The sequence below is a fragment of the Martes martes genome, assembly GCF_963455335.1.
Source record: "Martes martes genome assembly, chromosome: 12".
NCBI lineage: Eukaryota > Metazoa > Chordata > Mammalia > Carnivora > Mustelidae > Martes > Martes martes.
Window position 1 is genome coordinate 10,226,011 of NC_137900.1, and position 27,946 is coordinate 10,253,956.

At 46.2% G+C, this 27,946-nt stretch overlaps 2 protein-coding genes across 3 annotated transcripts in view; one reads left to right on the top strand and one right to left on the bottom strand.

Annotated features, from left to right (window-relative positions):
• Positions 1 to 18,418, top strand: part of PGM5 (phosphoglucomutase 5) — a 197,081-nt gene extending 178,663 nt beyond the window's left edge. The window contains exon 11 of one of the 2 annotated variants that reach the window (XM_080819403.1): positions 16,881 to 18,418. In XM_080819403.1, coding sequence (XP_080675529.1) covers positions 16,881 to 16,970 — 90 coding nt within the window. In that variant the 3' untranslated portion in view covers positions 16,971 to 18,418. Of the gene's footprint in view, positions 1 to 3,488; positions 4,451 to 16,880 lie in introns of those variants that run through there. The other variant, XM_080819402.1, reaches the window with a different exon arrangement.
• Positions 18,419 to 23,604: 5,186 nt separating this feature from the next.
• On the bottom strand, positions 23,605 to 27,756 carry TMEM252 (transmembrane protein 252; the record flags this gene model as incomplete). Its single annotated transcript, XM_080819499.1, has 2 exons — positions 23,605 to 23,845; positions 27,419 to 27,756. The coding sequence occupies 2 exons, from the start codon at positions 27,754 to 27,756 to the stop codon at positions 23,605 to 23,607; spliced, it is 579 nt and encodes a 192-aa protein (XP_080675625.1).
• Positions 27,757 to 27,946: the final 190 nt, after the last annotated feature.

The following is a 27,946-nucleotide window of genomic DNA, read 5'->3' on the forward strand; positions in this document are numbered from 1 at the left end:
ATTGGGGCGCCTGGGTGGCTCAGGGGGTTAAAGCCTCTGCCTTCGGCTCAGGTCGTGGTCCCAGGGTCCTGGGATCGAGTCCCGCATCAGGCTCTCTGCTCGGCGGGGGGGGGGAGCCTGCTTCCCCCTCTCTCTCTGCCTGCCTCTCTGCCTACTTGTGATCTCTCCTTCTGTCAAATAAAGAAATAAAATCTTAAAAAAATTTTTAATTAATTAACATATAGTGTATTGTAAGCTTCAGAGGTAGAGATCAGTGATTAATCAGTTGCATGTAATACCCAGTGCTCATCACATCCCATGCCCTCCTTAATGCCCATCCCCCAGTTATCCCATCCCGCACCCACCTCCCCTCCAGCAACCCTCAGTTTGTTTGCTATGGTTAAGAATCTCATGGTTTGTCTCCCTCTCTCATTTTGTGGTTTTATTTTTCCCTCCCTCCCTCTATGCACCTTTGTTTGGTTTCTTAAATTCCACATCTGAGTGAAATCACGTGATAATCATTTTTCTCTGAGTGACTTACTTTGCTTAGCGTAATACCCCCTAGTTCCATCCACGTCATTGAAAATGGCAAGATGCCTTTCTTTTTGACGGCTGAATAATACTCCAGTGTGTGTGTGTGTGTAAGTGTGTACATATATACACACACACTTATATATGCATACATACATATATATGTACATATATACGTATATACACACCACTTATTTATCCATTCATCTGTCGATGGACATCTTGGCTCTTTCCACAGTTCAGCTATTGTGGACATTGCTGCTATAAACATTGGGGTGCAGGTGCCCGTTCGGATCACTACATTTGTATCTTTAGGGTAAATACGCAGTAGTGCAATTGCTGGGTCACAGGGTAGCTCTATTTTCAACTTTTTGAGGAATCTCCTTACTGTTTTCCAGAGTGGCTGCACCAGCTTTTTTCCTACCAACAGTGTAAGAGGGTTCCCCTTTCTCCACATCCTCGCTGACATTTGTCGTTCCCTGACTTGTTAATTTTAGCCACCAGACTGCTTTCACTCATATGGGGAACATAAGGAATATTGTGGAGGACCACAGGGGAAGGGAGAGAAAACTGAATGAGAAGAAATTAGAGAGGGAGACAAACCATGACAGACTCTGGACTCCAGGAAACAAACTGAGGGTTACAGAAGGGGTGGGGTAAGGGGTTTTGGACAACATAGTTACCATCCCCGACTCAGTGGGCGAAGGTAGATCCTACATCAAACAGCATCAGCATATAAACTCTTTGCACGCCACGGGAACACATCTAAAAATTAACCACTCGCTGGGGAATGAAATAATCCAGAGTACCACGACAAGAACAGTTAAAACGAGAAAGTAATAACAGGATGGGTAGGGAAAAGCATTTGGCAACATGCGTTTTAAACCATCTACTCACAATAAAAATTTTGCGGCTAGGAATCCAGAGAGAGTCCTTAACTACAGAAAAATCTTGGAGGTATGCTATGCGTGCTGAGTTTGACAAATTCATTTAGAGCACAGACAGGCGGGGGCTCTGGAAGTATAAGCATCAGCTTTACATATAATTTGTGTGTGTAACTTTTATGTGCTTCCTGGTGATGGCCGTGGTTCACAGTTCTTAAAAAGGCAGTTTTCAAATAGTGTGCCTGGAACAGAGAAACCAGGAAAGGCGTGAAGACAAATTGTTTTTAAACTTTTTTTTGAAAGTGAGGAGGTCAGTCTAGGGTCCTGAGATAGCCCGCACCTTTGCAGTTAAAATCAAGGCACTGACCGGGTGCTCAGCTCTGCCCCTTGTCTGCTGTGTGACTTTGAGCAAGTTATGTAACACCTCTGAGCCTCTGTTTCCTCATCTGCAAAATGGGGATCATACCACTTACCTTATAGGCCTGAAAGAAGATTACTCAAAACATGAATTGGAGTAGGAGTTTGCACATAGTGGGTACTCACTCTCGCTACTACACATCGTTGGGGGCACTTAGGCGGCTCATTGTATTAAGTGTCTGACTCTTCATCTCAGCTCAGGTCTTGATCTCAGGGTCGTGAGTCCAAGCCCCATGTGGGCTCCAGGCTGAGTATGCAACTTGCTTTAAAAAAAAAAAAATTGCTAGAGAAGAATCACAACTTCAGACCCCGACACACAAACGGTAGATGAGGGCTTAAGGAATTATTTCCTCTTCCCAAGATTCTGGCAAAGCCAGTCAATCAATTCTCCGTCCGCCTGTAGAGCCAAACCGATTGCCTGTGACCTGAACCCAGCCGGGAAACGTGACATTTTCTGGCTTCCAAGACTGCTGAGGCGAGAGCAGGCGTGCATTTGGCATTCATAACTGGAAGCTGTGTGTTTAGCAGGCAAGGTTTCGTGGTCACCTTCAGTGACAGAGCCGTGGATTCAGGGCTGGGGAAGCTAACGAGGGCCACGTTGTATCTCGTTTCATGTTTACGACAATCCTGTGAATCAGGAATTATTATTAGCATCTCCGTTTCAAAAATGAGGCACAGAGAGGTGAAGAACCTAGTCTAGTAAGTGCCAAAGAAGGGATTAAGCCCAAGCCTGACTGATTCACGCATTCACCCCATGGACTACGTGGTCTCGCATTCCACGTACGCCTGAGCTGCTCTTCCCACCTCGTGAATGGTCAAGCAATGGGTCAGCCCAAAGCACGGTTGAGACTGCTTACCTTTTGCTCTGGTCAGCTGTTATTGCTTAAGAATTCACCTCCAAACCTAGCAGCACACTACAACAATGATTTCAGCATGCTCGTGGTCCCTATGGGTCAGGAATTTGGACATGGTGGAGTAGAATGGCTTACCCCTGCACCACCATGTCTGGGGTCTAGAAAGATGGAGTCTAGAAAGATCACGGGAAGACTAGAAAGATCGAGGAGGACTCAACATGGCTGAGATTTGGAATCTTCTGGAGGCCTCTCACACTCTGGCCATGGAAGAGTCAGTGTTCTGACACATAGGGTTGCTTGGGCCAGTATGGGGAAGTTGCGGGCCTTCTTCAACCCAGGGTCAGAAGTCGCATACTAGCACGTCTGCAAACGCTATTGGTTTGGGCAAACCTGCCAGCTTTCAAGGGAAGAGGGACTAGTCCCCCACCTCTTAATGGGAAGAATTTCAAAGGGTTGGCAGCCATGTTTTAAAACCGCTATCTCTATCTTATCCTTCTCCCTGGCTTCAGAAAATCAGATACAGTAAAGACGGCCCCACACCTAAAAGCAAAAGATTGCTCAGCAGCATAGAGTTTCCAAGGCATATTCTCTTTTTTTCCCTACCTTCTGATCTGGAAATAATTTTTGAAATGCATTCTCCACATCATATTAGTGACTTGGGTTTTTATCAGTCCGAATGGGCTGGATAATGTCATGGCAGCCAACAACTCAGCAGTCTCAGTGTCTTAAGACCACCAGGGAGAACTAAGTTTTATTTCTTACTCACATTATCCATTCCCCACACCTTGGTTGGCTGCTCTCTTCCACGTTGCTTTTCATCTAGGATCCGGGCATCTGGAACATCGTGGTTACTAGAATCAGAGGAGCTATGGCTGAAAGCAACCACATTTCCTCCACTTCTAACCCAGTGGCTGGAAACTGTCAAAAGGCCCTCCCTGGCCGTAGAAGAACCTGGAAGCTCAGCCTTCTGTGCCAGGGAGGAGAGGAATGCCAGGTACTAGTGTGTGCTCGAACGGCTACCAGAGTTACTGACTGATGTCATGGAAGAAAGGGAGCTAACATGTGTTATCTTGAAGAGTTTTTCTGAGCCTAGCCCTGCGAGGGCTTTGGAGCCAAATATTGGTCAGCTAATCTTTCTGAAGTAAATAAACGTGAGCTAGTTTGCATGAATGTGAACCAGTACATGAATGTGTTCAGATTCTGTTACACAAACCACATGTAAAAGTCCACTGAACACCACACATCTGGGGAGAGGTGGGAAGTCTGGGAGGGCTCCCGGCTGGCTGGGGTCTCATGATCCTGGAGGGCACCTTGAGGAAAAACCCATGACTGCCTGTATCTAGGACTCCCTGGTTTCAGGGATGCCCCCCACAGTCCTGGTACAGGTTCCACATTGGGCCCTGGGTTGTGTAGCCATAAAACCCAGAGGCCCTTCCAGGATGAAGAGGGTGTAAGATCTTGCTTAAGCAAACTTTGAAGCCCATTTGGGAGTTGTCTGGTAATATAACTGTAGGTCTCTTCTTCTCCACATGAAGACACACGCAGGAGCAGAAGCCAAGCTCAGAAGCAGCCCCGTGGGTGTGCATCACCCTCACACGCACACGCCTCCCACCCACCACGTCACCTAGAGCAGCCAGCTTTCTGTGACAGGACATGTACCCCATGGCGAGCCCTGGAGTCAGAAATCCAAATGGCAGGCAGATCACTCACCAGTGTGCATGAGACAGCGTAAAACAGAGGGAAATTGTTGGTTAGAACTGGCGTGTCATCTAAAGGCATTCGATTCATGTTAAAAAAAAAAATGTATACGCACACAGACACATGCATTTGGGGCTAGCAAAAATAAGAGATGGCAGAGAAGACTGGGTGGGTGGCCATGGACCTCTGCTTCGCACACCCCGTGCAGCCTTGTGAGCGGCATGGCGGGTGCTCCGCTAGTGGCATTCAGGTCCTGGTTTGGAGGGTGACAGCGATGCCAACCCACCCCTGCCCTCACCGTGTGCCGCGCATGTTCTGAGTGTTTCCTAGTCTTTAGCTCATCTCATCCTCACCGCTGCTCTCTGAGGTCAGGGCCCCCATTCTGTGTATGGAGCGTGAAGGCTCATGGAGGTTAGGTGGCTCACAGGGTCGCACAGCTCGCAAGGGGTAGGGCCCGGCCATGGGGCTTCAGAGCCCATGGTTGTAACCACTCTTCTGTACCACTGCTTCTAGAATAAGTAGCGTGACCCTTCGTGAGTGTGGTTTTCAGACCTGGGTATGCATCAGAATCATGTTGGGAGCTTGTCGGATCTGTACACTCCCTGACTGGTCCCTAGATTCACCAACACGTCATCACCATCATGGGAGTAACATCCCATCCCGTCCCAGAGTAGCGCCCACCATGATGCCTCCCTCGTCCTTAGGTTAACAGTCTTCTGACCAACCTTTGGGGAATGTCTTTGGAAGCTTTAAACCCATCTCTCAGGAGCACGTCTTCCTGGCATCCACATGCAGAAAGGCAAGCAGAATCTCATTGTTGCAACCCTAGGAACCGTGTTTTTAAGAAATAACTGATCACCAGGACCATGACTTTCGGAAGTGGTTGGAGCAGAGGGACAAAGAGGAGGTGAATGCTTTCAAGGAGAGTCCTTTGGGCAACACCAACTGGACAGTGGTCTTTTTTTTTTTTTCTGGCCCCTGCATTCCATCATGCAGTTGTATTTCTGCTAATAATTCTGGAAGTGGTGACAGCGGGGTGGGCAGCCATACTTTCCCTCTGAATTGGCAAGTGTGTTCACCATCAAGGAAACCTTTGAAGTCTGTTGTGAATATACCCTACACAGAGAAACGTGGAAGACACAGTAGGGACGTCTGAGGAGGGTGGGCAGAAACTGGCGATCTGAACCCACTAGTCATTTCCCAGCCTGTCACAATGTCTTTGGTGGCAGAAAGGAGGCTCGAAAGGGAGAGGAGAAGGATGGGGAGGGAAAGAGTGATGGGGAGGGCAGTTCTATGAAGTGGAAGTTGTCACATCTTGCAGGTTGGTCTGTGTTTGGAGCACAGGAGGGGGACAGGTGCGTCTCTGCAGTGCCCACAGATGCCACCCAGAGGGTTGGCTCCGCCCCCTTCCCCAACTCTGCGGAATCCTTCTGAGTGTGGAACCCAATGGAGCTCACATTTGAACCATCAGGAAAATGGGCTTTGTGACTCCTCTGTTTTATTTTGGATTTGCCGCCTAGGGGCTACCTTTCGCCTCCTAAAGTCCACAACTATAGGAGTGGGGAGAGTGGTGGGGAAGAGGGAGGGGCCTGCCTGCTCAGTGTGGTCTCTAGTAGACTTGTCACTGACGTCCCAAAGGTCTTGCAGTTTCCGCTTTGACTGAACTTCCGTTTTGTCAGCTTCTATCTTGGGATGCCTCTCTGCCCCTCAGAGGAGAGCTTTTGTGGAGGCTGGGCTTCTAATGTTGACAAGATCGATGGTTCCTTCCATATCAGGCTCAAAATTCAGACTTACGTGGTCATTTTTCACAGTCTCCATTTTGGCTAATTTTAGTTCTATTGTGGATCAAGACAGGTAGATGTGTTATATGAAAAAGAAATTGAAGTCAGGGCCGTAATGTATGGATTATAATACACAGCAGATATTGCAGTGTTTAGCATTTTCACTTAATTTTTATTTGTTTTTTTTAATTTACTTTTATTTGTTGAAGTGCAGTTTAACATATAGTGTATCATTCATTTCCGGGGTAGTATTCAGGGATTCGTCAGTTGCATATAATACCCAGTGCTCATTACTTCACGTGTCCTCCTTAATGCCCATCACCCTTCATTTTTATTAGCAAAAACATACTTGATTTTGTTTTCAGTAATAATTCCTGTTCTAGATGTTTCCCAAATGGGTTTAAAATAGCCAGTCATCCTTCTTAGCTAAAGTCTGGGTGATTATAACCAGGGTAACATCTTAGCCTATAGGGCACCCTTGTGCAAACAGGAAAAAGTGTTCGGGGCAAGTTATAAGATCATAAGGCTGGTGGGCGACATCTTTGTGGGAAGACAAAGGCACCCCTTCCTCTGGGAAGACTCTATCCCTTGCCATCTTCTGAGATGAGCTTGGGATGGATTTCCACCCCCAATTGCCCCTTTGAGCAGGAGCCCTTCTAAAGTCGGCTTGGGGCTTTGGACACTATAATCAGAAACCATCTCCAATGCTCCAGATGTATTAGAAACAAATCAGAGGATGACTCCAAGTTTATAATCCCAACAGATACAGATTGCTCTACGACTCCTGGGATTCAAGAAAAGTCACACTGCTCTGTTGTACGGCTCAGATGGTCTCTAACTTGGTCACCCCAGCCTAAGCTGTCAGGAGGCTCAGTAGTAGCCATATTGGGCTCCGTCCCTTTTCTGGAACATTGAAGACCCTGCAGAAGGGACAGAGGCCCAGAGAGGGAGCGCGCTATCCTGGGGAGAATGTGGGTTTCCTCTGCTGCTCTGTGACACCACGTCTGAGTGTTGTCCTCTCCATCCGTCTGGGGCACTGCTCTGGGCGGGGGCAAGGGCTCTTTAACCCTGTGGTCCTTGCTACTGCCCATAGGCCTCCCTCCCTCCGTCAGCATTGCTGATCCTGGGGGGGCCCAGGTTCCTGCCACTTCCCGAACACAGAGTCCTTTCCCTTTGCTGTATTCCTGGGTTTGACAGCTTTCCTTTCCTTTCAACTCTATGATGACACCTTCACCCCAGCCCTTGGTCCATGTTAGTACTTAGTGCTAATTAAAATCCCCCAAGAACCTAGTAACCCTTCCCAAGTGGAGAGGGGTTCCTGGCCTAAGAGACATGAAGCCTGGACTCTCCCTCGGGTTGAGGAGCAGACAGGTGGGAGAATCAATGGACAGTTTGATCTCTTTCTACTGAGTCTTCCTGATGAATGGGGTACAGAGCACGAGGTAGTTTCCCATCATCAGCCACTGCATTAAACGCTGGACAACTCACCTGATTTCCTAATTTCCCAAATCTGTCATTTTCTTTAGCAACTCTTATGGGCAAGATGTGTATTGTGGGGGAAACAGACCTATGTCAGAAAAGCTCTGCCTTCTAGTCACGTAGAGTTTAGTGGAAGTGTGTAGAGGAAGAGAGGGGGGGAAATCAACTCTGCAAATCCCTGTAAATCAAGATAAAAAGGAATCCATAGAAGCAGGTGAGCGTCTGGAGAATGGAGGGAGCCTAGCTGGGTAGCGGGGGATGGTCAGAAGATCTCAAGGAGGAGGTCTCAAGGGCTGGGTGAGAGTGCAGCATGGTTCTGTACTGACCAAGCAATGCACATGGAAGTGGAGATGAGAGGCGGGTGGGCTGCCTCAGGCTGAGGGGGTCACAGTTTCAGGGGTGCAACAGCCTGGGACAAGGGGCAGGCCGCTCCTTGAGGAGGGCTGGTGGGAAGGAAGGGAGACATCACTTCCTGTGGCTGCTATAACCATCCCCAGACAGTAGAAATTGTTAGGGGGCTTCAGACAATAGAAGTGGATGTTTCTTGGTTCAGGGGGTAGCATTCTGAAATCATGGGGTCAGCAAGCCCGTACTCCTTCTGGAAGTTCTGGAAGAGAATGCTTCTTGCCTCTTCCACCTTCTGGCAGCTGCTGATGCTGTCTGGCATGTGGCTGTGTCACTCCCACCTCTGCCCCATCTTCACTCAGCCACTGTGTGTGTGTGTGTGTGTGTGTGTGTGTGTGTGTGTGTGTATGTATGTGATCTTCCTCTGACTCTCTCTTGTGAGGATGACCATGATTGCATTTAGGGTCCCGCTGAAAAATCCAGGAAGATCTCCTCATGTCAGGGTCCTTAACTTTATCATATCTGCAAAGAACCTCCCCCACCCCCCAAAGAAGGTCACATTTATAGACTCCAGGGACTAGGGTCTGACATCTTGGGGGATATTATTCTGCCCACCAGAGAGAGTGAGACCCAACTGTCAAGAGCCTGACAGCCATGCTGAGAGGGGCTGAGAGTAGCCTTGGAGGGATCATCTGGGACTTCTGCATGAGGGGGTCAGATGAACGAGTCTAGTTGGAAAAGCTCAGTGTGGTGAGGCTGAGAATAGGTGGGGATTTGGGCAACTGGGTTAAGGAAAGAGCCTTGGGATGAGGAGCAGTGGGTGAATGGCGAGCTGCTGTGGAGATGTGACCGATGGGTTTGGCCACTGCTTGAATGTGGGGGAGAAAGAGAAAGACTCACTGAGGAGCACTTCTGGCCCAGCCATTGGAGAGATTAGTGGGATATGCTGGCGTGGTCATGAGCTGAGTTGGTGAGGAAATTATTTTTGGTTTGTAAGAAGTTTTGTTTTATAAGGAAAGAAGCTTTTTCTCATTGGTGGTAAACAGCTGAGCAATGATGGTACCTCAAAAAGATCCAAGAAAAACATAATTTGGGTGAGTTTATTGGATTAATGTAACTGTCTTAATTTGTTTTAAATTTTTGATTTATTTTAGAGCATACAGAGATGGAGGTTAGCTCAAGAAATCTGAGGGGGGGGTCCTGTCCTGGGGCCAGGTCCTGGAGACCAGACCTCGAGCAGAGTTTTAGACTCTGGCCGCCTAGACAGGAATGGATGGATCTTTACTTGAGAGATGATTGGGATTCATACCATTCTTTTCTCTTTACCAACTCTTTATTACTTCCCTCTGCTCTCCTTAATTTTTCCCCCAGATTTTTTTCTGCTTTCTTGTAACCTTTCTGTCATCTTTCTCAGAGTCCGTGTTTTCTTAAACCCCTAGATTACCACGGTGCCTTACACCCTCATGGTTAATAAATCATAATCTTTTGGTTAAATCATAATCTTTTGGTTAATTTAGCGTCCACTGTTAACTGGCTCATTCTCTCACTACCTATCGGTTTAACCCCTGAAGGAAAGAGTCTGATCAGCTAGTTCAAGTTTTGTCCCCAGGCCATCTGGCAGGTTGCTGGCCAGCTTCTGGTGGCTTCCTGAAGGTCAGGGACCCACTCCTAGTCCAGTCAGCTGTGGCCAGGGTGTGGAACTGTGTGATGCAAACCAGAAAACTGAGCCTTGAGCTGGAGCAAAGAATTTCGACAGGTACAAGAATTAGCACACCTTAGAGCAGCGGTTTGCAAAGTGTGGCCCCTGGACTGCCAACACCAGCATCACCTAGAACTTGTTAGAAATGCACCTTTTTGGGCCCTACCTCAGACAGCCTGGATCAGGATCTTGGAGAGGGGACAAGCAGTCTGCACTTCCACAGACACTCCTGGTGATTCTGATACATGGTCAAGTTCGAGAACCAGTACTTAAACTAAGCAAACAGGATATGGACTAAAACCAAGTGTTGGAATGAAGTTGTGAGAGGAGGTCAGGCTATTCAATGGGGGTGTTGATGCAAGCTAGCCCTAAGAATCAGGAGAAAGTGGCATTTGTTATAAATTCCTCTTTTATTGGTATTAGAAGACTCGTGTCTTCTGTTGGTGAGAAATCTGCATTATCTTGGGTGGTATTACCTGACCTGAGGGAGGAACTAGCATAAGTATTATCCACTCGTCCTCCTCCCCGCAGCCACACTTCCCTGACCATCTGAATACTCCCTCCTCTTCAAGACCAGCCCAGTGCTAGGTTCCCTCCACAGATTCTGCAAATCTGGCTTAATCAGTGATTGTGTTTCCAGTTAGGATTTTTGTTTTTCTCCAAAAAAATCAGTTAACTATTTACTTTGAGTCTTGTGATATTCAGATCATTTACACCTCTCCTGTCCATTGCCGGTCTGGGAAGAAGTTCATTTGGTTAGGGGTGTGTTTTTAGGGCCCTAATTTGCATGCACATGGATCAGAACCACCACCACAGCAACAGAAAGTAAGAGGAGATGGGAGGAAAGGTGAAAGGAAAAACGATCTCTGTGCTTCTGGGGAGCATGAACAGGTTAAAACCTAATACAGGGGGCGCCTGGGTGGCCCAGTGGGTTAAGCCACTGCCTTTGGCTCAGGTCATGATCTCGGGGTCCTGAGATCGAGTCCTGCATTGGGCTCTATGCTCAGCAGGGAGCCTGCTTCCCTCTCACTCTCTTTGTCTGCCTCTTTGCCTACTTGTGATCTCTCCCTATCAAATAAATAAATAAAGTCTTAAAAAAAAAAAAAAACTAATACAGGGTGAGGCTTTAGGTGAGTTTAGCTAGATGCAAGATTTAAAGAGGCACCAAAACACCTCAGCAATCAAAATAAGTATTGCAATGCAGTGTTTTTAAAAATCAAAATTGATGCAGTTAAAACCTATGGTAAAAAAAAAAAAAATCCACATTTTAAGTAGAAACAGGCTCCAAGTCCCTCTTTACCCTGGTAGGCTTACTACCTCGAGATAGCAATGTATCTCTCCACCTGCCCCCCAACCCTCCAAGACGGAGAAAGGACACTGGAATTCCCATGCGAGTGCTGTTGGATGGATACACTGCCAACTCAATTTGCCCCCAAAGGGGCACTCTATTTTCCCTACTCTTGAGCTTAGAAAAGCTATGTCAAGCACTTCCTAGAAAAAAGATGTTATATTGCTAATTGATTAAAGTCTCGATTAGTTTGTTCTCTTTATTCACAAAGAGTGGTCTTAGAACTTCTAAGACGTTCATACAACCAGCAGTGCTCTTCTGTTCTTGGTCAGTGTAGATGGCTGGTCAGTCTTGTCCGACTCCCTCATGTGAGGAGGGACTTGTCTGGGGCAGTAGGTGACGAGCCCACTGTTCCCTCATCTCTCCTCCTTTACTCCTCTCATCTCCTCTATTTTCCCTATCATTTCTAGTAGTCCAGGTTGTGGGATGGAAAGAGCAGTAGAGGAGGTGTTATTCGGTTCTTAGCTCAGCGACCAAACAGGGGACCCTAGGCCCATCATGGCCCATGTCTGTACTTCAGTTTCCTTGTCGGTGACAAAAAAACCTCAACACTAGATCTTCCCATGTTCCTCTCTGTTCTCAAGCTCTGTCCTTCAGTTCTTCCTCAGCAATCTCACACCCACAGGCTTCTAATTGTTAACTCCTCATCTCATTCCCAATTCTGAGGGCCTTTCCAATTGTCTCAGGAAAATTAATCTCCCTTAGCTCCTTTCCATGATGCATGGTGGATGATAGGAGAGAAGAGTCTGGGATTCACATGTATCAAAGCTGTGAATTCTGAAGAAAAAAATTCTTTTTCTTTTTTTTAAAGATTTTATTTATTTATTTGACAGAGATCACAAGTAGGCAGAGAAGCAGGCAGAGAGAGAGGAGGAAGCAGGCTCCCCGCCGAGCAGAGAGCCCGATGCGGGGCTCGATCCCAGGACGCTGAGATCATGACCTGAGCCGAAGGCAGAGTCTTTAACCCACTGAGCCACCCAGGCGCCCCTGAAGAAAAAAATTCTGAAACAAAAATCTAGTTACCCTCCCACTTGCCCAGAGCACCCTGCATGAATGGTCCCAGAAGCCTCTGTCTGCTCATCATCTTCTCTCCACCAAGCTGATAGGGCATTCATTTATTCAACCAATCTCCACTGAGTACCTCCTAAGTAGCAAGCACTTTTCTAAGGCTTGAATTAAACAAAATTCCTGCCCTGATAGCATGACCAATTATTCTAACACATGTCTATTTACTTTATATACTCAGGCAAAAAAAAAAAAAAAGACATTGCTTTATGATCCTTAACCTAATTATAACTGGAAGCTTCCATCCCACAAGGCTGGTAAAAATTTTAATCTTGGGCATTTTTAGGGCCCTGTTCCAGAACTCCCTAAGGTCATACAAACATCTATAGACTTTATGGGTTGCTGGAAAATGGGTGAAAAGACCTCACTACTGTTCATTCCATGGTGATCATCACTGATGTCATTCTTCCCAGACCTTCATGGTCCCTTGAGGGCAGATGGCTCCACAGTTTCTGTGCTATGTTGGCCTGGAGCTCTGTGCTCAGGGTGAGAGTCCCCAAGTTCAAGGTTTTCCTCATATGGAGTTTCCAAAACTGGGTTCTCTTCCTTCCATTATGCATAAATAGCATTGAAGCCTTTTTCTCTGACATGGTCAGAGCAAGGGACAAGTGCTTAATTCATGAATCCAGAAAGAGTTAAAAGAGGTAACTAAGTGTGTATCTTGACCGTTATATTTTTAGCACAAAACATATAAATGTGTATTTGTTTGTCAGTCTCCTAATATTGACCCAAGCCCTTTCCTTTCACTATGAGCACACTGTTTGGTGTTGTCATTATCTCTCTTAGATCCCCACTCATATTTCATCGGTGATGTTCACCTTTAATTCCTTTATAGCGAGTGGGAACTTAAACATTCTTGGGAGCAATCTGAAGAAAGAATTTTCTAGACTTTTTTTTTCTTCCCCAATTTTTCATTGTTTCTCACTTGCATTAATTTCACAGGAGTAGCTAATTGCATTGACTAATTCTTTCCAGAATATTCAACTTAACTTTCATAGGAAAAACCCTTCCTATGTATATTCACATCTCATTGGGTTACATGTAGTTTAAGTGCATATTCTGAAGAACTAGTGTAACAGGTGTTAACTTCCTTAGGAGCAAATTTAGCTAACTCCTGAGAAGCACATAACTCAGCTGCTGGAGGAGGAAGAAGTAGGTGAGCAGACCAGAAAGTGACGGACTGGATCACAGACCACTCCTGAGCTGTGGACTGCACTCAGGATGTTTCACAGAAGAAAGGGAAAGCCATGCTTTATCTTCCAAGTTTGGTGGAAATCTGTTATGAGAACTTGGTCAGGGTTTACAGTATCAGTTGAAACTGTGCTTCCCTACTGGGTATTTACCCTAAAGATACAAACGTAGTGATCCAAAGGGGCACGTGCACCTGAATGTTTATAGTAGCAATGTCCACAATAGCAGAACTATGGAAAGAACCTAGATGTCCATCAACAGATGAATGGATAAAGAAGATGTGGTATATATATATAATGGAATACTATGGAGCCATCAAAAGAAATGGAATCTTGCCATTTGCAATGATGTGGATGGAACTAGAGGGTATTATGCTTAACGAAATAAGTCAATTGGAGAAAGACAACAATCATATGATCTCCCCGATATGAAGAAGTGGAGATGCAACGTAGGGGGTTTGGGGGGTAGAAAAAGAATAAATGAAACAAGATGGGATCAGGAGGGAGACAAGCATAAGAGACTCTTAATCTCACAAAACAAACTGAGGGTTGCCAGGGGGAGGGGGGTAGGGAGAGGGTGGTGGGGTTATGGACATTGGGGAGGGTATGTGCTATGGTGAGTGCTGTGAAGTGTGTAGACCTGGCGATTCACAGACCTGTACCCCTGGGGCTAATAATACATTATATATTTATAAAAAATTAAATTAAAAAAAAACTGTTCTTCCCTGCCCTCTTGCTAATGGATATTATCACTTAAAAATGTAGAGTTGGGGGTGCCTGGGTGGCTCAGTTGGTTAAGCGGCTGCCTTCTGCTCAGGTTATGATTCCAGGATCCTGGGATCAAGTCCTGCATTGAGCTCCCTGCTCAGCAGAGAGCCTGCTTCTCCTTCTCCCTCTGCCTGCTGCTCTGCCTACTTGTGCGCTCTCTCTCTCTCTCTCTGTCAAATAAATAAATAAAATCTTTAAAAGAAAATGTAGAGTTGAAGGTCTTTGACCTTGAAACTCACAGTGATGTGAAACCAGCATGTCTTAATTTTTCAGTTCTTGAAGTTTCAAATTCAGTTTCACTGTGTTTTCCTAAATAGAAGGTATAAGTCTTATCTTTATTTGTCCTCCAGGATCTCAGTTAAAGTGATTGGTTTTTCACTTCATTCACCTTCTCTGTCTTCATTTAACCTCTCTTATAGGTGTTAATGAAGAGTCACATAGCCCAAAAAAGCTGGGGGTGTGAGGAGAGGGAAGAGAAGACAGGAAAGGGAAGGAAAGCTAATAATCTGTTTTCTGTACAAAATCAGAGCTTGGCTCCTAAAGGATCCAGATGCTTCTATATGGGCATCACGTAGAATATGGCCTCGCAAAATGTGCCAGTAGGAAACTTTTCTGGGCACCAAGAGGGTTATTAAAAGAACATAAAACCTTCTGTTTCTGTATATCATGTGCATGGATACGGAACTAGAGGGAAGTGCACTTGGCTTGTGCACCTGTGAGGAAATGGCTCAAGATTCTTCTCTCTGTTCTAGCTTCCAAGATGATATCTGAGCTTCTCCAGTTAGTAATCGTCACAGAATAAGATGATTTCATCCATTTGGCCACAAGTATGTTAAACTCCCAGATTTGCCTCTAGAACCATCTTTCCAAAGCACAGGTCTGATACTGTCGTCCCTTAACTCAGAAAACTCCAGCATCTGGTCTTGCCTAGTGAATTAAATCCTTACCTTGCCCTGGCGTTTCCATCCCTCCCAACAGGTCTTGCTCACTTGTTACTCAGGACTGCCCTGTGTCTACACTCCACTCGGGACACGTGGGGCTACTTGTGCTTGTCCGTGGACCCTGGGCCTCTGCTTGTGCTCTTGTTGGCTGCTTAGAATGTGTGCGTTCCCGTCATGCCTGTGTCTGTTAGGCATAGGGGAGGGTTGCAAACAGCAGAATCCCCCTCTCCCTTCACAAAAATGACAAGTTTTATTTTCCTCATCGTGCTCTCTTCGTTTCTTCCCTTCTGCTAGTATTTCCCAAACTTCTCTTCCATCAGTATCCCTGTGTTAGTGTTTGTCCTTTTAATGGACTTACAATGTTTTCACTTGAATCTAGTTATTATAGAACATTTGTGTCTATGTGAAAAAAAAATCAGTATCCCTCGATAAATAAAAACTCACCACAAAAATGAATTCAATAAGATACACAATGATCTTACCTTCTATCTAGGTAATGCTTGCCTGTGGCGTGCTCTGTTTTGGTTTGTGTATTAAAGATCGACAGCCAACAGAGTTTCTCCTTGATGAAATTAGGACAATGGAAGAAGAATGGAAAGTGGGGTGGCTTTCTTGCTGTTTTGTTGTTGTTTTTTTATTGTGTTATGTTGTCACCATAAAATACATCATTAGTTTTTGATGCAGTGTTCCAAGATTCATTTTTTATGTACAACACCCAGTGCTCCATGCAATACGTGCCCTCCTTAATACTCACCACCGGGCTTACCCATCCCCCTACCTCCCTCCCCTCTAAAACCCTCAGTTTGTTTCTCAGAGTCCACAGTCTCTCATGGTTTGTATCCCTCTCTGATTTCCCCCAACACCCTTCTCCTCTCCATCTCCCCATGTCCTCCGTGTTATTCCTTACGCTCCACAAGTAAGTGAAACCATATGATAATCGACTCTCTCTGCTTGACTTATTTCACTCAGCATAATCTCCTCCAGTCCCGTCCATGTTGATACAAAAGTTGGGTATTCATCCTTTCTGATGGAGGCATAATATTCCATTGTATATATGGACCATATCTTCTTTGTCCATTCTCCTGTTGAAGGGCATCTCGGCTCTTTCCACTTGCTGTTTTGTAGGTAACACCACGTCCACGAACCATCTAAAATAACCTTTTGTATCATCAGTGTGTATGAGAATGTGCTCCATACTTTGGAAAACAGTGCCTCGCTCCTGTGAAATGAGAAGCAGCTAGAGGGCAAGAAATGACTCTTCTCTCCGTGCTCTTTGCCTTTCTGAGAATCTACTCCTTAGGCCTCTAAACCCTCCTTCTTCTGGGGGACACTGAGGCACCTGATGAGCCACCATATTATTTGATGGGAAGAGAGAAGTAGATATTTCTGCAGCACCAGCCAATGGATTGGTCTGCCTTCTGTGAAACATCAAGATGTAGGTTCTGAGGGCCTCTGGTCTTATGCTGGAGAATGAGTGTGTTTCCTCAAGTTCTTGTGTGTGTATGTGTCTGGGCAGGGTATACATGCTGTGGGGAGAGAGTAGGAGAGGAAGACTGGGAGGTTTTCTGAACTTCCTTAATTCACAAAGCTCTGTTCATGAAATGCCCCAATGCTCTAGGAGTTGGGTTGGTGGGTTCCTGAGATCCGTGTTTTTGGGGGAACTGGACAAGACTCTGGAGACCATCTCCTCCCCTAACCACCCCCCGACCTGGCCCTACCTACTCCATTCCCCTTTTATGGATGAGGAACCAGGGTTTAGGGAACAGGTGTCCAGCCAGTGGGAACTCTGCCTTTAAGCTGCAAATCGGAGTTGAATCCAGATGCTCGCAACAGAAACCAATCACAGTGACCCTCCTGTGACGGATGTGAGTTGTTCACAGATTTTTCCCCTCCTTTTCCAGGCCGTGCTGAGTCCTCTTATAGCCATCGCGCTGAAAATATCCCAGATTCATGAGAGAACTGGCCGGAGGGGCCCCACTGTCATCACCTGAATGGAGGAAAGATCAGTCACCAGGGCCAAAAGAGAGCCCTTGGCGGGAGACCCTTCACCCATGCCTTCTTGCTACCTGTTTGTGCCTGTTATGATTTCGAAAACACACACACACACACACACACACACACACACACACACACACACTAATTTTCTGGTGGGTGGGAGAGGGGTGGGCGGGGAGAGAAAAAGGTCTGTTTTGTCTGAGGTTGGGTCTATTCCTCCAAATGCAACAGGGTCTTCAGTTGTCTGTTAAAGCAGCACTATCATTTGGTATCTATATTTTACCACACCAAAGAAGCTCACCTTTTGAGAAAGAGGAAGCGGGCCAGGAACATGTCCATCATGGCGTCTGCGCACCATTGGTGTGAGCTGAGGGAAGGTTCTGAATTCATGCACAGAGCGCAGTGCCCGAGTTAGGCTAACCCCCAAGCCACGGGTGCTGCTGCGAAGGCTCTCCTTGGAAGACTGTCTTTGGCGTGGTAGAGGACTTAGCTTTTCATCTTGGGTCAGGTCTCCCAGGGGACACCTTGTGGAATTCCTCATGGCTGCCAGCCACCTCCCCCCATGGCCCCCCTCCCCCCTCCCATCTCCTGCGAGTCCCCATGCCACCTTCTCTCACATCTTTGGAAGCATTCTACAGATCCCCCACGGCACACTTTCAAGGAAACACAGCAAAGGGTGTTTTCCTCTCTTATTTTGTAAATAGTGCTATTGTAGCTCTTCCGGGGGCTACATTCCTCCAGATTTCAGCCATTCGTTGTGCAGGTGGAAAGCAGCGTCTTGGCAGGAGCCTGCAGATGAGCGCCTAGCATTTTGCTGGCCCTCCCTTGATGACATCATGTAGGGTGATCCAAGAGTTTACATCCTTTCCTCCTGGGAAGACAAAATACCACCCTGTCTGCGTTCTCTCTGACTTTCTCTCTGCTCCCTTATCTCGCAGTAAGGGCCTGTTTTAAAGCAGTCGTTTGGACACAGCTCGCATCTTACTCACAGGGGCTCGAGAAGGAGACCGTGAAATCCTAGCAAAGTAGAGAGTAGAGTGCTTGCTGGAAGACCTTAGTGGTGGAGGTTAAGGACCTGATGAGATGTGAGAACAGGGGGTGGCATCCCTGCCGGAAACCAGAAGGTCACGGCTGGCTCACTTTGCCCAGAAGGACACTGCAGCCCCAGCAGCCTCTGTCTGCCCCCAGCCGGGACACCCGGCGCGTGGGACCTGTTTGCATATGTTTTGCTTCCTTGGGAATGACACTCTCACTCACCCTGTCATTAGCACAGATGACGTGGTGCTCTTTGACTGTGAAGCAAGGGGGTTTTACCGTGGTCACAATGAGAGCAAGCAGGGAGATGTTCTCGGGAAGGGATTTGTGTCCACTTTTTAATCTCTGCTTCTGTCAGAAACTTGCTAGGACATGTAGTAGCCAATAAAAAAGAAATTCCTGATTTCAACCTGATGCATGGATTGTGGATTTTTGCATGTCTGTCTTGCCATGGGTGTTCCCGTTTTGGTAAGTCTGTCTTTCAGGATACTGACAAGGGCTGGCTTTCATCGTTAGGACCTGGAAATGTATTATATAAGTGGGACCAGAAAAGGCAGATTGCTCAAAACTGCCTTTGGGAGTCAGCAGAGACGAAATTGGCAACTGGTCTTTCATCGTAAGTATCTTCGTTTCGTAATCACAGAAGGTGGCTTTGAGCAGAGATTCTAAAGTCATGGACTTTACCAGCAAAACATGTCATTTGCCTTAAAGCTTTGGTTCTCGCCACCTTTACGTGGGGTCCGTGGCGGCGTCCGTGTATTACGCAGCTCTGTGTGGGTGCGTACAGCAGGATGCGTTTTTAGGGTTAGCTCTAGGTCAGAAAATAGGTATGTTTTTCTCAAGTCCCCGAACTTTGAATCATCTCTAGTGTCAAAGTTCAAGTGTAAGGTAATCCTCATTTACAATTTCTGTTTTGTTTTTATTTCTAGCATGTGCGCCTGGCCGCCCAAGTATACATTCATTCATTCATTCATTCAACAAACACTGGTTGATCAACTACTCTCTGCAGAGTCCTGTTTGTGGTGCAGTAAGGAGAAGTATAAAATGTGATTCCTGTTCCTAGGAGTTTGTAGGGTGGGCATGGGAGGCTATGACAAAATACACACAGAGGCGGAGGACATGAATGTTCTAGTAGAGGTGCCAGGAACATGCTATGGGAACACACAGAGGGATTGGCTCTGAGATGGCAGGGCACTAGGCACCTGGTGGGTTTCCCGAAGAGTGGAGTTTCCTGAGACTTGTAATCGTGTATATGATTTCACGAGGGGTCAGTGTAGCCAGAGCAAAGACTGGGAGTTGAGAGGTAGGATGGCTGGAGGGGAGGCTTGTGTTGGGTCTCATGGCTAGGCATTGGATCTTTCTTAAGAATAAATGACTGGAGAGGTCCAAGAATTTTGTGGGGACCACAGGAGACAATCATAGAGGAGAGCGTGGATGGAGTGTGGCAACTGTCAGGTCACTCTTGTGATCGGCTAATATCGAGGGGTTCACTCGTGACACCATGTGCCCCTAGGATGATGGCAAGCAACGGTGTCCACAATGCAGTGGTTTCCAACCAGGCCAGTGTTTGGAAATGTGTGTGTATATGTGCCTGGGAGTCATTTAAGGGAAGGGGACGGCAGATTCTAAATATTCTACCAGGGGTCTACCAGTCCCTTAGAACAAAAAATTGGTTTGCCTCGTTCGTGATTCTTGGGTTCATTAGCTGACCTTGAAAATGGCAGGCAGCCATTATTAAAATGAGATATTTATCCAGTATTACTGATCCAAGGTCCAGAGAACAAATATTTTTTTATGGCGTCTCAGGCTGAAGGGCTTGGACATGACCTGAAGGCTTTCTACACAGGAAGCCTTAGACTGATGATGAGTCCTATGGCGGCACATTGGGCTGATGGTCGGCTGTGCTGAGCCGGCGTTGTCTGCAGATAATACAGACAGCCCCACGCATAATGGCGTGCTGACTTCTGACCTGCTGACTTCTGTGGGTCAGTGTAAGGCATGGGATTTACTTTGACAGCGATAGCCGTCAGCCATGGCAGGCGTGGGGAATTTGAAAAGCACCTGCAGGAATAGGGAGTGCCCTGAGAGGTGACTCCATTTTATTGCTTGATCATGCACTGGGTAGTCTTGAAACACGTGGGCCCCGACATCCCAGACACCTGCCTTGAGGAGATCTCCCTCCTGGAGTGGAGAAGGGCCCGAGAAATCGTGCACCTTTCGAAATGATGTAACTGCCAGCAAATCAGTGCTTGGCCCTTCAGCAGTTACAAACAGCAAGAGATGATCTGAGGCAGCAGAGCTTGGCAGATGCCTGTTCTACTCCCACCCGCTGGAGTCCTGATCGGTGGAAACAGCTCATGCAGTTGACAGCCCACTTGGTATGTGAATATTAATGTCATGGAAATTTATAGAATATGGTGAAGCTATGCATTATAAGTCCATGTCTTTATCATCTTTTCCTGTCTTTTAACACCTAGTATGTGCCCTGCAATATAGGCGAGCTGGGGAGATACCTCACCAAAGATGGTGTGTTTAAGTAGAATCTTGAGAGATGGGTAGAATTGTCAGTAAAAGTACTTGCGAGTTTTGGAGCAGAGAGGTCAAAACTACACGCGCTACATCTCAGATATGCAAAAGATGCAGCATAATGTATTCTATAACTGACCTTGTCATGCTCACCTTCTGGGAGATGGAGGGAGTACCGAAACCCACCACTCAGAGGAAGGTCATAAGATGAAAATACCGGAGGAGCTGTCACCTCTAAGAACTTCCCTTCCTTGTCGACAGGTGAGCCTACCATTCATGTGAGAGAAGGGAATGACCAAAGGCTGTAGTGAATATTTGCCTCTTCTCCACTCTGCCAGTCTCCATGCCCTCCTTGCCATTCAGGGAATCCTGGTTCCATCACCACTAATTGTACCATAAACATAAGGAGGAAGATGGGATACAATGTCTACCTCCTTGAGGAAGTCCCTCAGGGCTGGCCAATGAATTCTTATTAAGCACAACAGAACGCTTTTGTTCTGACTTGCCCCGTAGGTTTTAATTGCTGGGCCTCTCAAAGGTAGGATTTGTTTGGACTAACACCCGTGTCCTTGATGGCTGGCTTCAGAGTACATCTGTTTTCAAAAAAGCAATAAATGTCTATTAGTAGTACTTCTTTTCAGAAAGCACCTGGCTTATCTTCTGGATCAATAGTTGATGTTCAGTAATGTTTGGGTTTTCAAAAAGATTAACTCATCTGGATGCTTCTTTAGTTCCACAGGGAGAATCAAACTTTGATTTATGGTCCCCTATTGATTTTTTTTCTGATACAAAACAGAGATGAAAGAGAGGGAAGTTTAAGTACAAAATTTATTGCAGTAAAGAGACCAAAACAATTTTCTTATGTAAACCAAAATTAACATGTTTCATATGACTACCAGAAGTTGGAAAAGCCACCTATGACAAATGCACACTCTGGCTGAAAGCCCAGTGACAGAGTTGGTTCAGGCCCACGGACGTGTTCAGACCCCAGAAACAATTTCAGGGTAACAGTCTCAGTAAAGGGATAGAAAGAGATGACAAGAGAGAAATAATAAATTGCATTGCTAAGAAATAGTCACCTTCTCATTGGACAACCATGAGTGACCTTCATATCAGTTATGCCCTTGAAGTCAAGGATTCAAATCCCAGAGGCCCAAATGCATGTTTCATATAAAGGGACCAGGATTTCCTTTTATGTGGCTTCCTTGTGTATTTGTCAAGATATGCTTAATCTGTACACTCAGCAAAAATGGGAAGAGGAGGCCATGGAGGCCCCATTCCACCTCAGCAACCCTCTTCCTCCTTGAAAGCTCTTCATCCTCGCCACCACTATTCAAGTCCCCCTCGTGCCCATTCACTGAGGACTGCCTGTCACCAGTAGGAGCCACTGTTTATCATTGATGGAATGATCAGAGAGAAGGAAACTTCACGAAGAAGTGAGGGTCAAGCTCTTAGGCAGAAAACATGGAGTGTGTATTTACATGTTAGAAGAGAACCCTTATGTCAACTATGGTGAAAAAAATTTAAATTTTTTTAAGTTAAAAAATAGAATTCTAGAGCAAGCTCTCTGTCTTCCTCAAGGCCTATAAGGTATTGCACCAGTGCTGGGGCTCTACTTCTTGTTGGGACCCACTTTCTGAAGCTGGAGAGAAGTCCAAACTGCTCCGTGAGAGAAGGGAGCTGAGACAGGGTTAACCTAGCACAAATGTTTGAAGTAAATACACCCTCTTACACCCCTCTACTGGAAACAACTGTATGCTTTGGGCAAAGTTTCTTAACACTCTGAAGTCTCAGTTTATGCATCTGTAAAATGGGACTAACCATTGCACTTATTTCTGAAGGGTAAAATGAGGGCTAAACAAAAAGCACAAAAAGTTCACAGCACAGAAACCCATGATATAAAAGACATTCTGTAACTGTTAGATAATAATCCCAGCATAAATTCCTGACTTGACTGAGGAAGAAACTGAGACCCAGACAGATGAAAGATTCTTGTCCAAGCTCTAAAGCATCAGGCTGCTTCTCTTCTCACTGCCCTGCCACCCGACATGTCCTCTTGTGTTAAAACCCGTAATAAAATACAATAAAGCTGAGGAAAAATCAGTGGGTTTTAAAATAAATATCCCAAGTCTAAAAATGCATGGCTCTGTATCTTGAGACACAAAGAATTGTCTCTTAAGGATCAAAGTACTACAGTATAGTTTCCTTTCTTTCAATTCTAAAGATTTGCAGGGGGATTTGTTGAAATTCACATGAGTATTTTAATGCCTTTCAAGATTTACATCAAAATCTATACTAATACTACTTATGGCTAGTACAGTTTCCCCCTCTGAATTCTGTGTCTTATGGACTTTTAAGTATTCTGTCTGTCCTACTTGAGTCTCTAAGAAACCATCTCTGCTTGTACAACCATCCCATTTTTAAGATATTCATTGAAGATTTTGTGTTTGAGCCATTTTGAAAGGAAATACTATAGTTGTTTTCCACATAGAAATAAAATACACAAATTAAAGTAATACGAAGTAACACCAATGGCTTCCAGGAGCACATCTCCCATGGTGCGGGTTATGGTGTCCCTCTGGCAATATGGTAAGTGGAGAGAACTACGACACCAGCCAACAAAACCCGCAAAGTAAGCCACAAAAACCCCTCGTTTCCAGCACACTTTCCTTTCGTGGTTGTCGGGTGATGTAGTACCTGAAGGCGCTGGGCTGCCTCACGAGCAGCACTCGTTTCTCTCCTCTAAGGGCTGAGGTGATGGGAGGGGTTGAGTGACAGCCAAAAAGCCTCTTGGAGCAGAGCTCCAAAAAGCCGGTCCCAGAGCCCATCTGGGCTGCGATTAGTGCGAATCCTTTGAAATGTTGCCGGCTGCTGACTGCACCCTTCCGGAGCCCTTACAGGCCAAGCACATCGGCAGAACTGCACGGCTGTCATCCCCAGCATCTCCTTGGCTAGCGCTCCTGGGGGTCCCGGAGGACGCTTTCCCTCCCATAGTCTGGTGCCCGAGTTTATTACCAGCAGCTGTAGTTCACGTACGTGCATCCTGAGCACGAGGGAGTGTCGCCTGCGTCAGCAGCATCCCTGGCTTTGCCTCTCAGCATCCTGCAGTGGTGTGGCTGCTGACGCCCTGCCTGCTACAGACTCCTCATAGGAAGGGGGTGCCTCTGGGTGGGCATCAATTGCAGCCTCGGATTCAAGGCCCATCTCTGCGTAGAGAGGTGGAGGAACATCCAAGGCGTCTCCCTCTGCAGGACAAGGTTGCTTCTCGGCGTCAAGACTCTCTTCATACGCAGGAGGGTAGAAATCTGGCCTGGGGATCAAAATGCCACAAACATACATGTGTTATTTAAGTGGTTAATGCCAAAGAGGCATATGCCTGCCTCTCTCAAATCACATTGTGTGAAGTGAAACTGTTAAGAAACATTGATTTTGAAACAGATGTACTTCTTCCCTGGCATCACCAGTTTTTAAAAAAATGTGCTGCTCTTCCAGCAAAACCCTCCTTATCAGCCATCGGATGTGTGCCTCTATAGTCCTGTTTTTCCCAGTGGGTTACTCCAAGCTATTCCCTCTCTCTCCCTCATGGGAACCAGGGACTTTCAGTGTGAGATCGTTACCCGGGGAAGGGACACGGGGGCCTCAGCTGTGCAACTTCCCTCCACCCAGTTAGTCTGTCCACATCCTTGTCCCCATTCACACACATCTAATTTTTGACTCCGTTGCGCTTACTGTCTCAAAACCTCCTGGCCAACAAAATAATGAACGAAAACAAATGTATAAACTTGTCAAATTGCTGTCATACCCCTGAACCTAATGGAACATTGTGTGTCAGCTACAGTCTAATAAAACCTTTTAAAAACCCAGCTCTGTGCTGTCTCCTTGACTGTATCAGAGGTTTCTCTCTTTCTTTTCACTCTCTTAAGTCTCGACAACCAGTTTCAAAAAAAATGTACTCATTTCTCAAGCCATTTCAACTGAGAACTTCACGTAGATTTCACTGGCAGCCCTCTCCACGCCAACAGGTCAATGGTGAAATGAGCCATTTGTACCAAAGGTGACGTATCCCTTGGTCATCTTGTCCAATGTTGCTAATTGTTAAATCCTTCTGGCTTCTCCATCATGAATGGGACGGGAGAGGTGCGAGGTGAGGAAGAGAAAGGGTGAGCTTGAATAAGTTCTCTATTTATAGGGTGAATCCCTCAGCGCCCATGGCAAGTGTTGATGGTGTGTAACCACAACAGAACAGAGCCTGCCCCTTGTAGCCACAGCTCCATTCCAAATATTACCAGGCGCAAAGCCAGATAGCTGAAGGGGAGGTCTACTGTACAGCATAAATCTCGGGCTTCACTCAGAATAGCCAGGGCAGTGTCACGGGGCACACGTGTAAAGACATTGAAGACAGAAAGGTAAGCTGTTCCCTGGAGTGATCTGAGATGCTCCAGGATGAGTGCCGCCTGCCCCCAGATCCCATCCGGCTCTTCCAGTCCCATCCACCCCAACCAGTTCACATTCCCAGTGCCCAGAGTTCCACCACTGCACACGCATTTGCTCTGCTACCTCAGTGTGGGTTCACATTTTGAATGCATATCCTCCTGAGAAATGCGGTTTTTCCTGGACTGCCTTGCTGGCCATTCTGTGCAGGCTGGGCATCTATTAGATGCAGCAGGAAGAGGTGGTTCAAAGGGTGTCAAGATAGCCATATCATGGATCTCTTTGAAATAACTTCAGCACGGTGTGACGTTATGCGTGTGTTCCTAAATTTGAGCTGCCTCCTAGAGTCAATCAGTTACTCTTCTTTTTGAAGAGATTTTATTTATTTGACAGAGAGAGAGCACAAGGAGGGGGAGTGGCAGGCAGAGGGAGAGGGAGAAGCAGACTCCCCACTGAGCAAGGAGCCTGACACAGGAGTCCATCCCAAGGTCCTGGGGTCCTGACCCGGGCTGAAGGCAGAGGCTTAACCAACTGAGTCACCCAGGCGCCCCTGCAATCAGTTACTCTTATCAGGAATTCACACTCTGGAGGCAATCATCTAACATTTATACAAGAAAAAAAAATAATCACTCGAGAAGCACCCTCCGTAATCACTTCGTAATCTTTTATCAAACCCGGAAACCTTGCCAGTTAGTATAATAAACATTGGAAATAAGGTTTGGTTACTGTAATTAGTATTTTTATCAGTTAGCATAATAATGTCAAAAATCAACCATCATGGGTAAAATTATTTATATTCAAGATATGTGGAGTAGCTAAGATACTTCAGATGAAGACGGCAAAAGAGTTTATCAAGCCTCTGTCTTGATGATCCCTGAAGTTTTATCCCTACATGGTCCTGTGTTCAGCCAAGAATTAGGAGGGTTTTGGTTGTCTGATACTGGCAAACTGAGTTTTGTTTCATTGTAGCGAAATACATGTAACATTAGATTTACCCCTGCAGCCATTTTAAGTGTACAGATCAGTGGCATTTGGTCCATCCACCCTGTTGAGCAACCATTATCCCTCTCCAGAACTTTTCCATCATCCCAAATTGGAACTCTGTACTCAGTTAACAATAAGTCCCCCTCCCCCGCCCTTCCTGCTGCCCCTGATAACCACTGTTCACTTTCTGTCTATGAATTTCATTGCTCTAGATAGCTCATGTAAGTGGACTCATACGCGTATTTCTCCTTTTATGTCTGGCTGCTTTTACTGAGTATAATGTCTTCAGGGTTCCTCCATGCTGTAGCATGTGTCCGAATGTCCTTCCTTTTTGCAGCTGGATAATATACCATCGGCATGGATAGGCCACACTTTGCTTATCCATTCATCCACTGACGGACATAAGGGTTGTCTCCACCTTTTGGCTATCATGAAGAATGTTGCTATGAACACTGGTGTACATCTGTCTGTTCAAGTTCTTCCTTTTAATTCTTTTGTCTACATACCCAGAAGTAAGATTGCTGTATCAAATGGTCATTCTGTATTTAACTTCAATGCCATTTTCCATAAAAAGATCACACCATTTTACGTTCCCACCAGCAGTGCACAAAGTTTTGAATTTTTAAAAAGATTTTATTTATTTATTTCAGACAGAGAGCGAGTGAGCAAGAGAGAGGGAGAGAGGGAGTGAGTGAAAGGGAGAGCACCAGCTGGAGAGGGAGAGGGAGAAGCAGACTCCCCACTGAGCAGGGAGTCCAACTCAGAGATTGATCCCAGGACCCCAAGATCATGATCTGAGCCAAAGGCAGACACTTAACCGACTGAGCCACCCAGGTGGCCCCAGGTTTCAGATTCTTGTATACTCTTGCTAACACTTGTTGTTTTCTGTGTGTTTTTCTAAGTAAGAACCATCGTAATGGATATGAGGTGGTAAGGTTAACTGAAATAACCCTGAAATGTTACTGCCTTGTGTTGAATAAATCTCTCGTGTAAAGTGAGACGGTAAGCTGGGACCTCACTGAGTTCATGAAGAGGTTGCAGGTCTCGTTCAATGCCTGTTTGTTCATTTGTTGTGTGGCAGAATTTGGTGTGGAACTTCCTTTCCTTGTGACCTAGTAGCCGGGTTAGGGGGAATAACCCGCCACCACCTGCCTCTAAGGACAGCTGCCATGATACAACAAAAGAATACGAGAGTCAGGCCTCTTCTATTGGCTTAGGTCGGTTTTCAATGGGGGAAGAAGTGGTTTTTCAGATATAAACACCCTCTACTTCATGGTTTTCCCCAGAGGCAGCACCATTCTTCCTAAGGACTAACCCCAGAGTAATTTCCCAACCAGGAAGCTTCAGTTCTAGACACACAGCCCTGCAGGGCATGGATATTTCTCTACAGCGGGACTAAGTTCATTCTGCTTTTCCAGAATTCAGCCCCCTCGCAGCCCTCCTTGTCTTCTGGCCTCCCCGTACATACCTGTCAACTGTGGCCAGGGGCAGTGCCCCAAGAGAAAGGTTTCTTCTGAGCACATGGGTGAACACCCCTTTGCTTTCCCTTGCCTGGCGGTAGGTGCTCCAGAAAATTCCACTCAGAAGGATCACAAAGCCCAGTGGCAGAAGCATATAGGCCAGGATCAGGTTCCCTCGACAGTTGAATATCGATCCTGAGGAAATGAAGAAGGCCCCCAGGCAGATCATCAGGAAGCCCGTCAGGAGAGCGAGGGCACAGAGAACGAGACTAGTTCTATTCTGCATCCCTGCTGCTCTGGAAGTCTTCCACTCCCCTGCTTCCTTGCCCAGAGAGAATGCTCTCATTAGCCAGCTCGAAGCTTTATATGCCCTGGGACCAACTGGCCTTTGGACAATTAAGTGAAGCAGGCACTTAGAAGCTATTCATTAACCATTGGAAGTTACCGTAATATCCTTGGAGGATTAACCTAAAACACAGCATTGTGTAATGCAGGAAGGAGTGGCTGCTCGTTGCTGGCTTGCTCCTCTGAGCTGG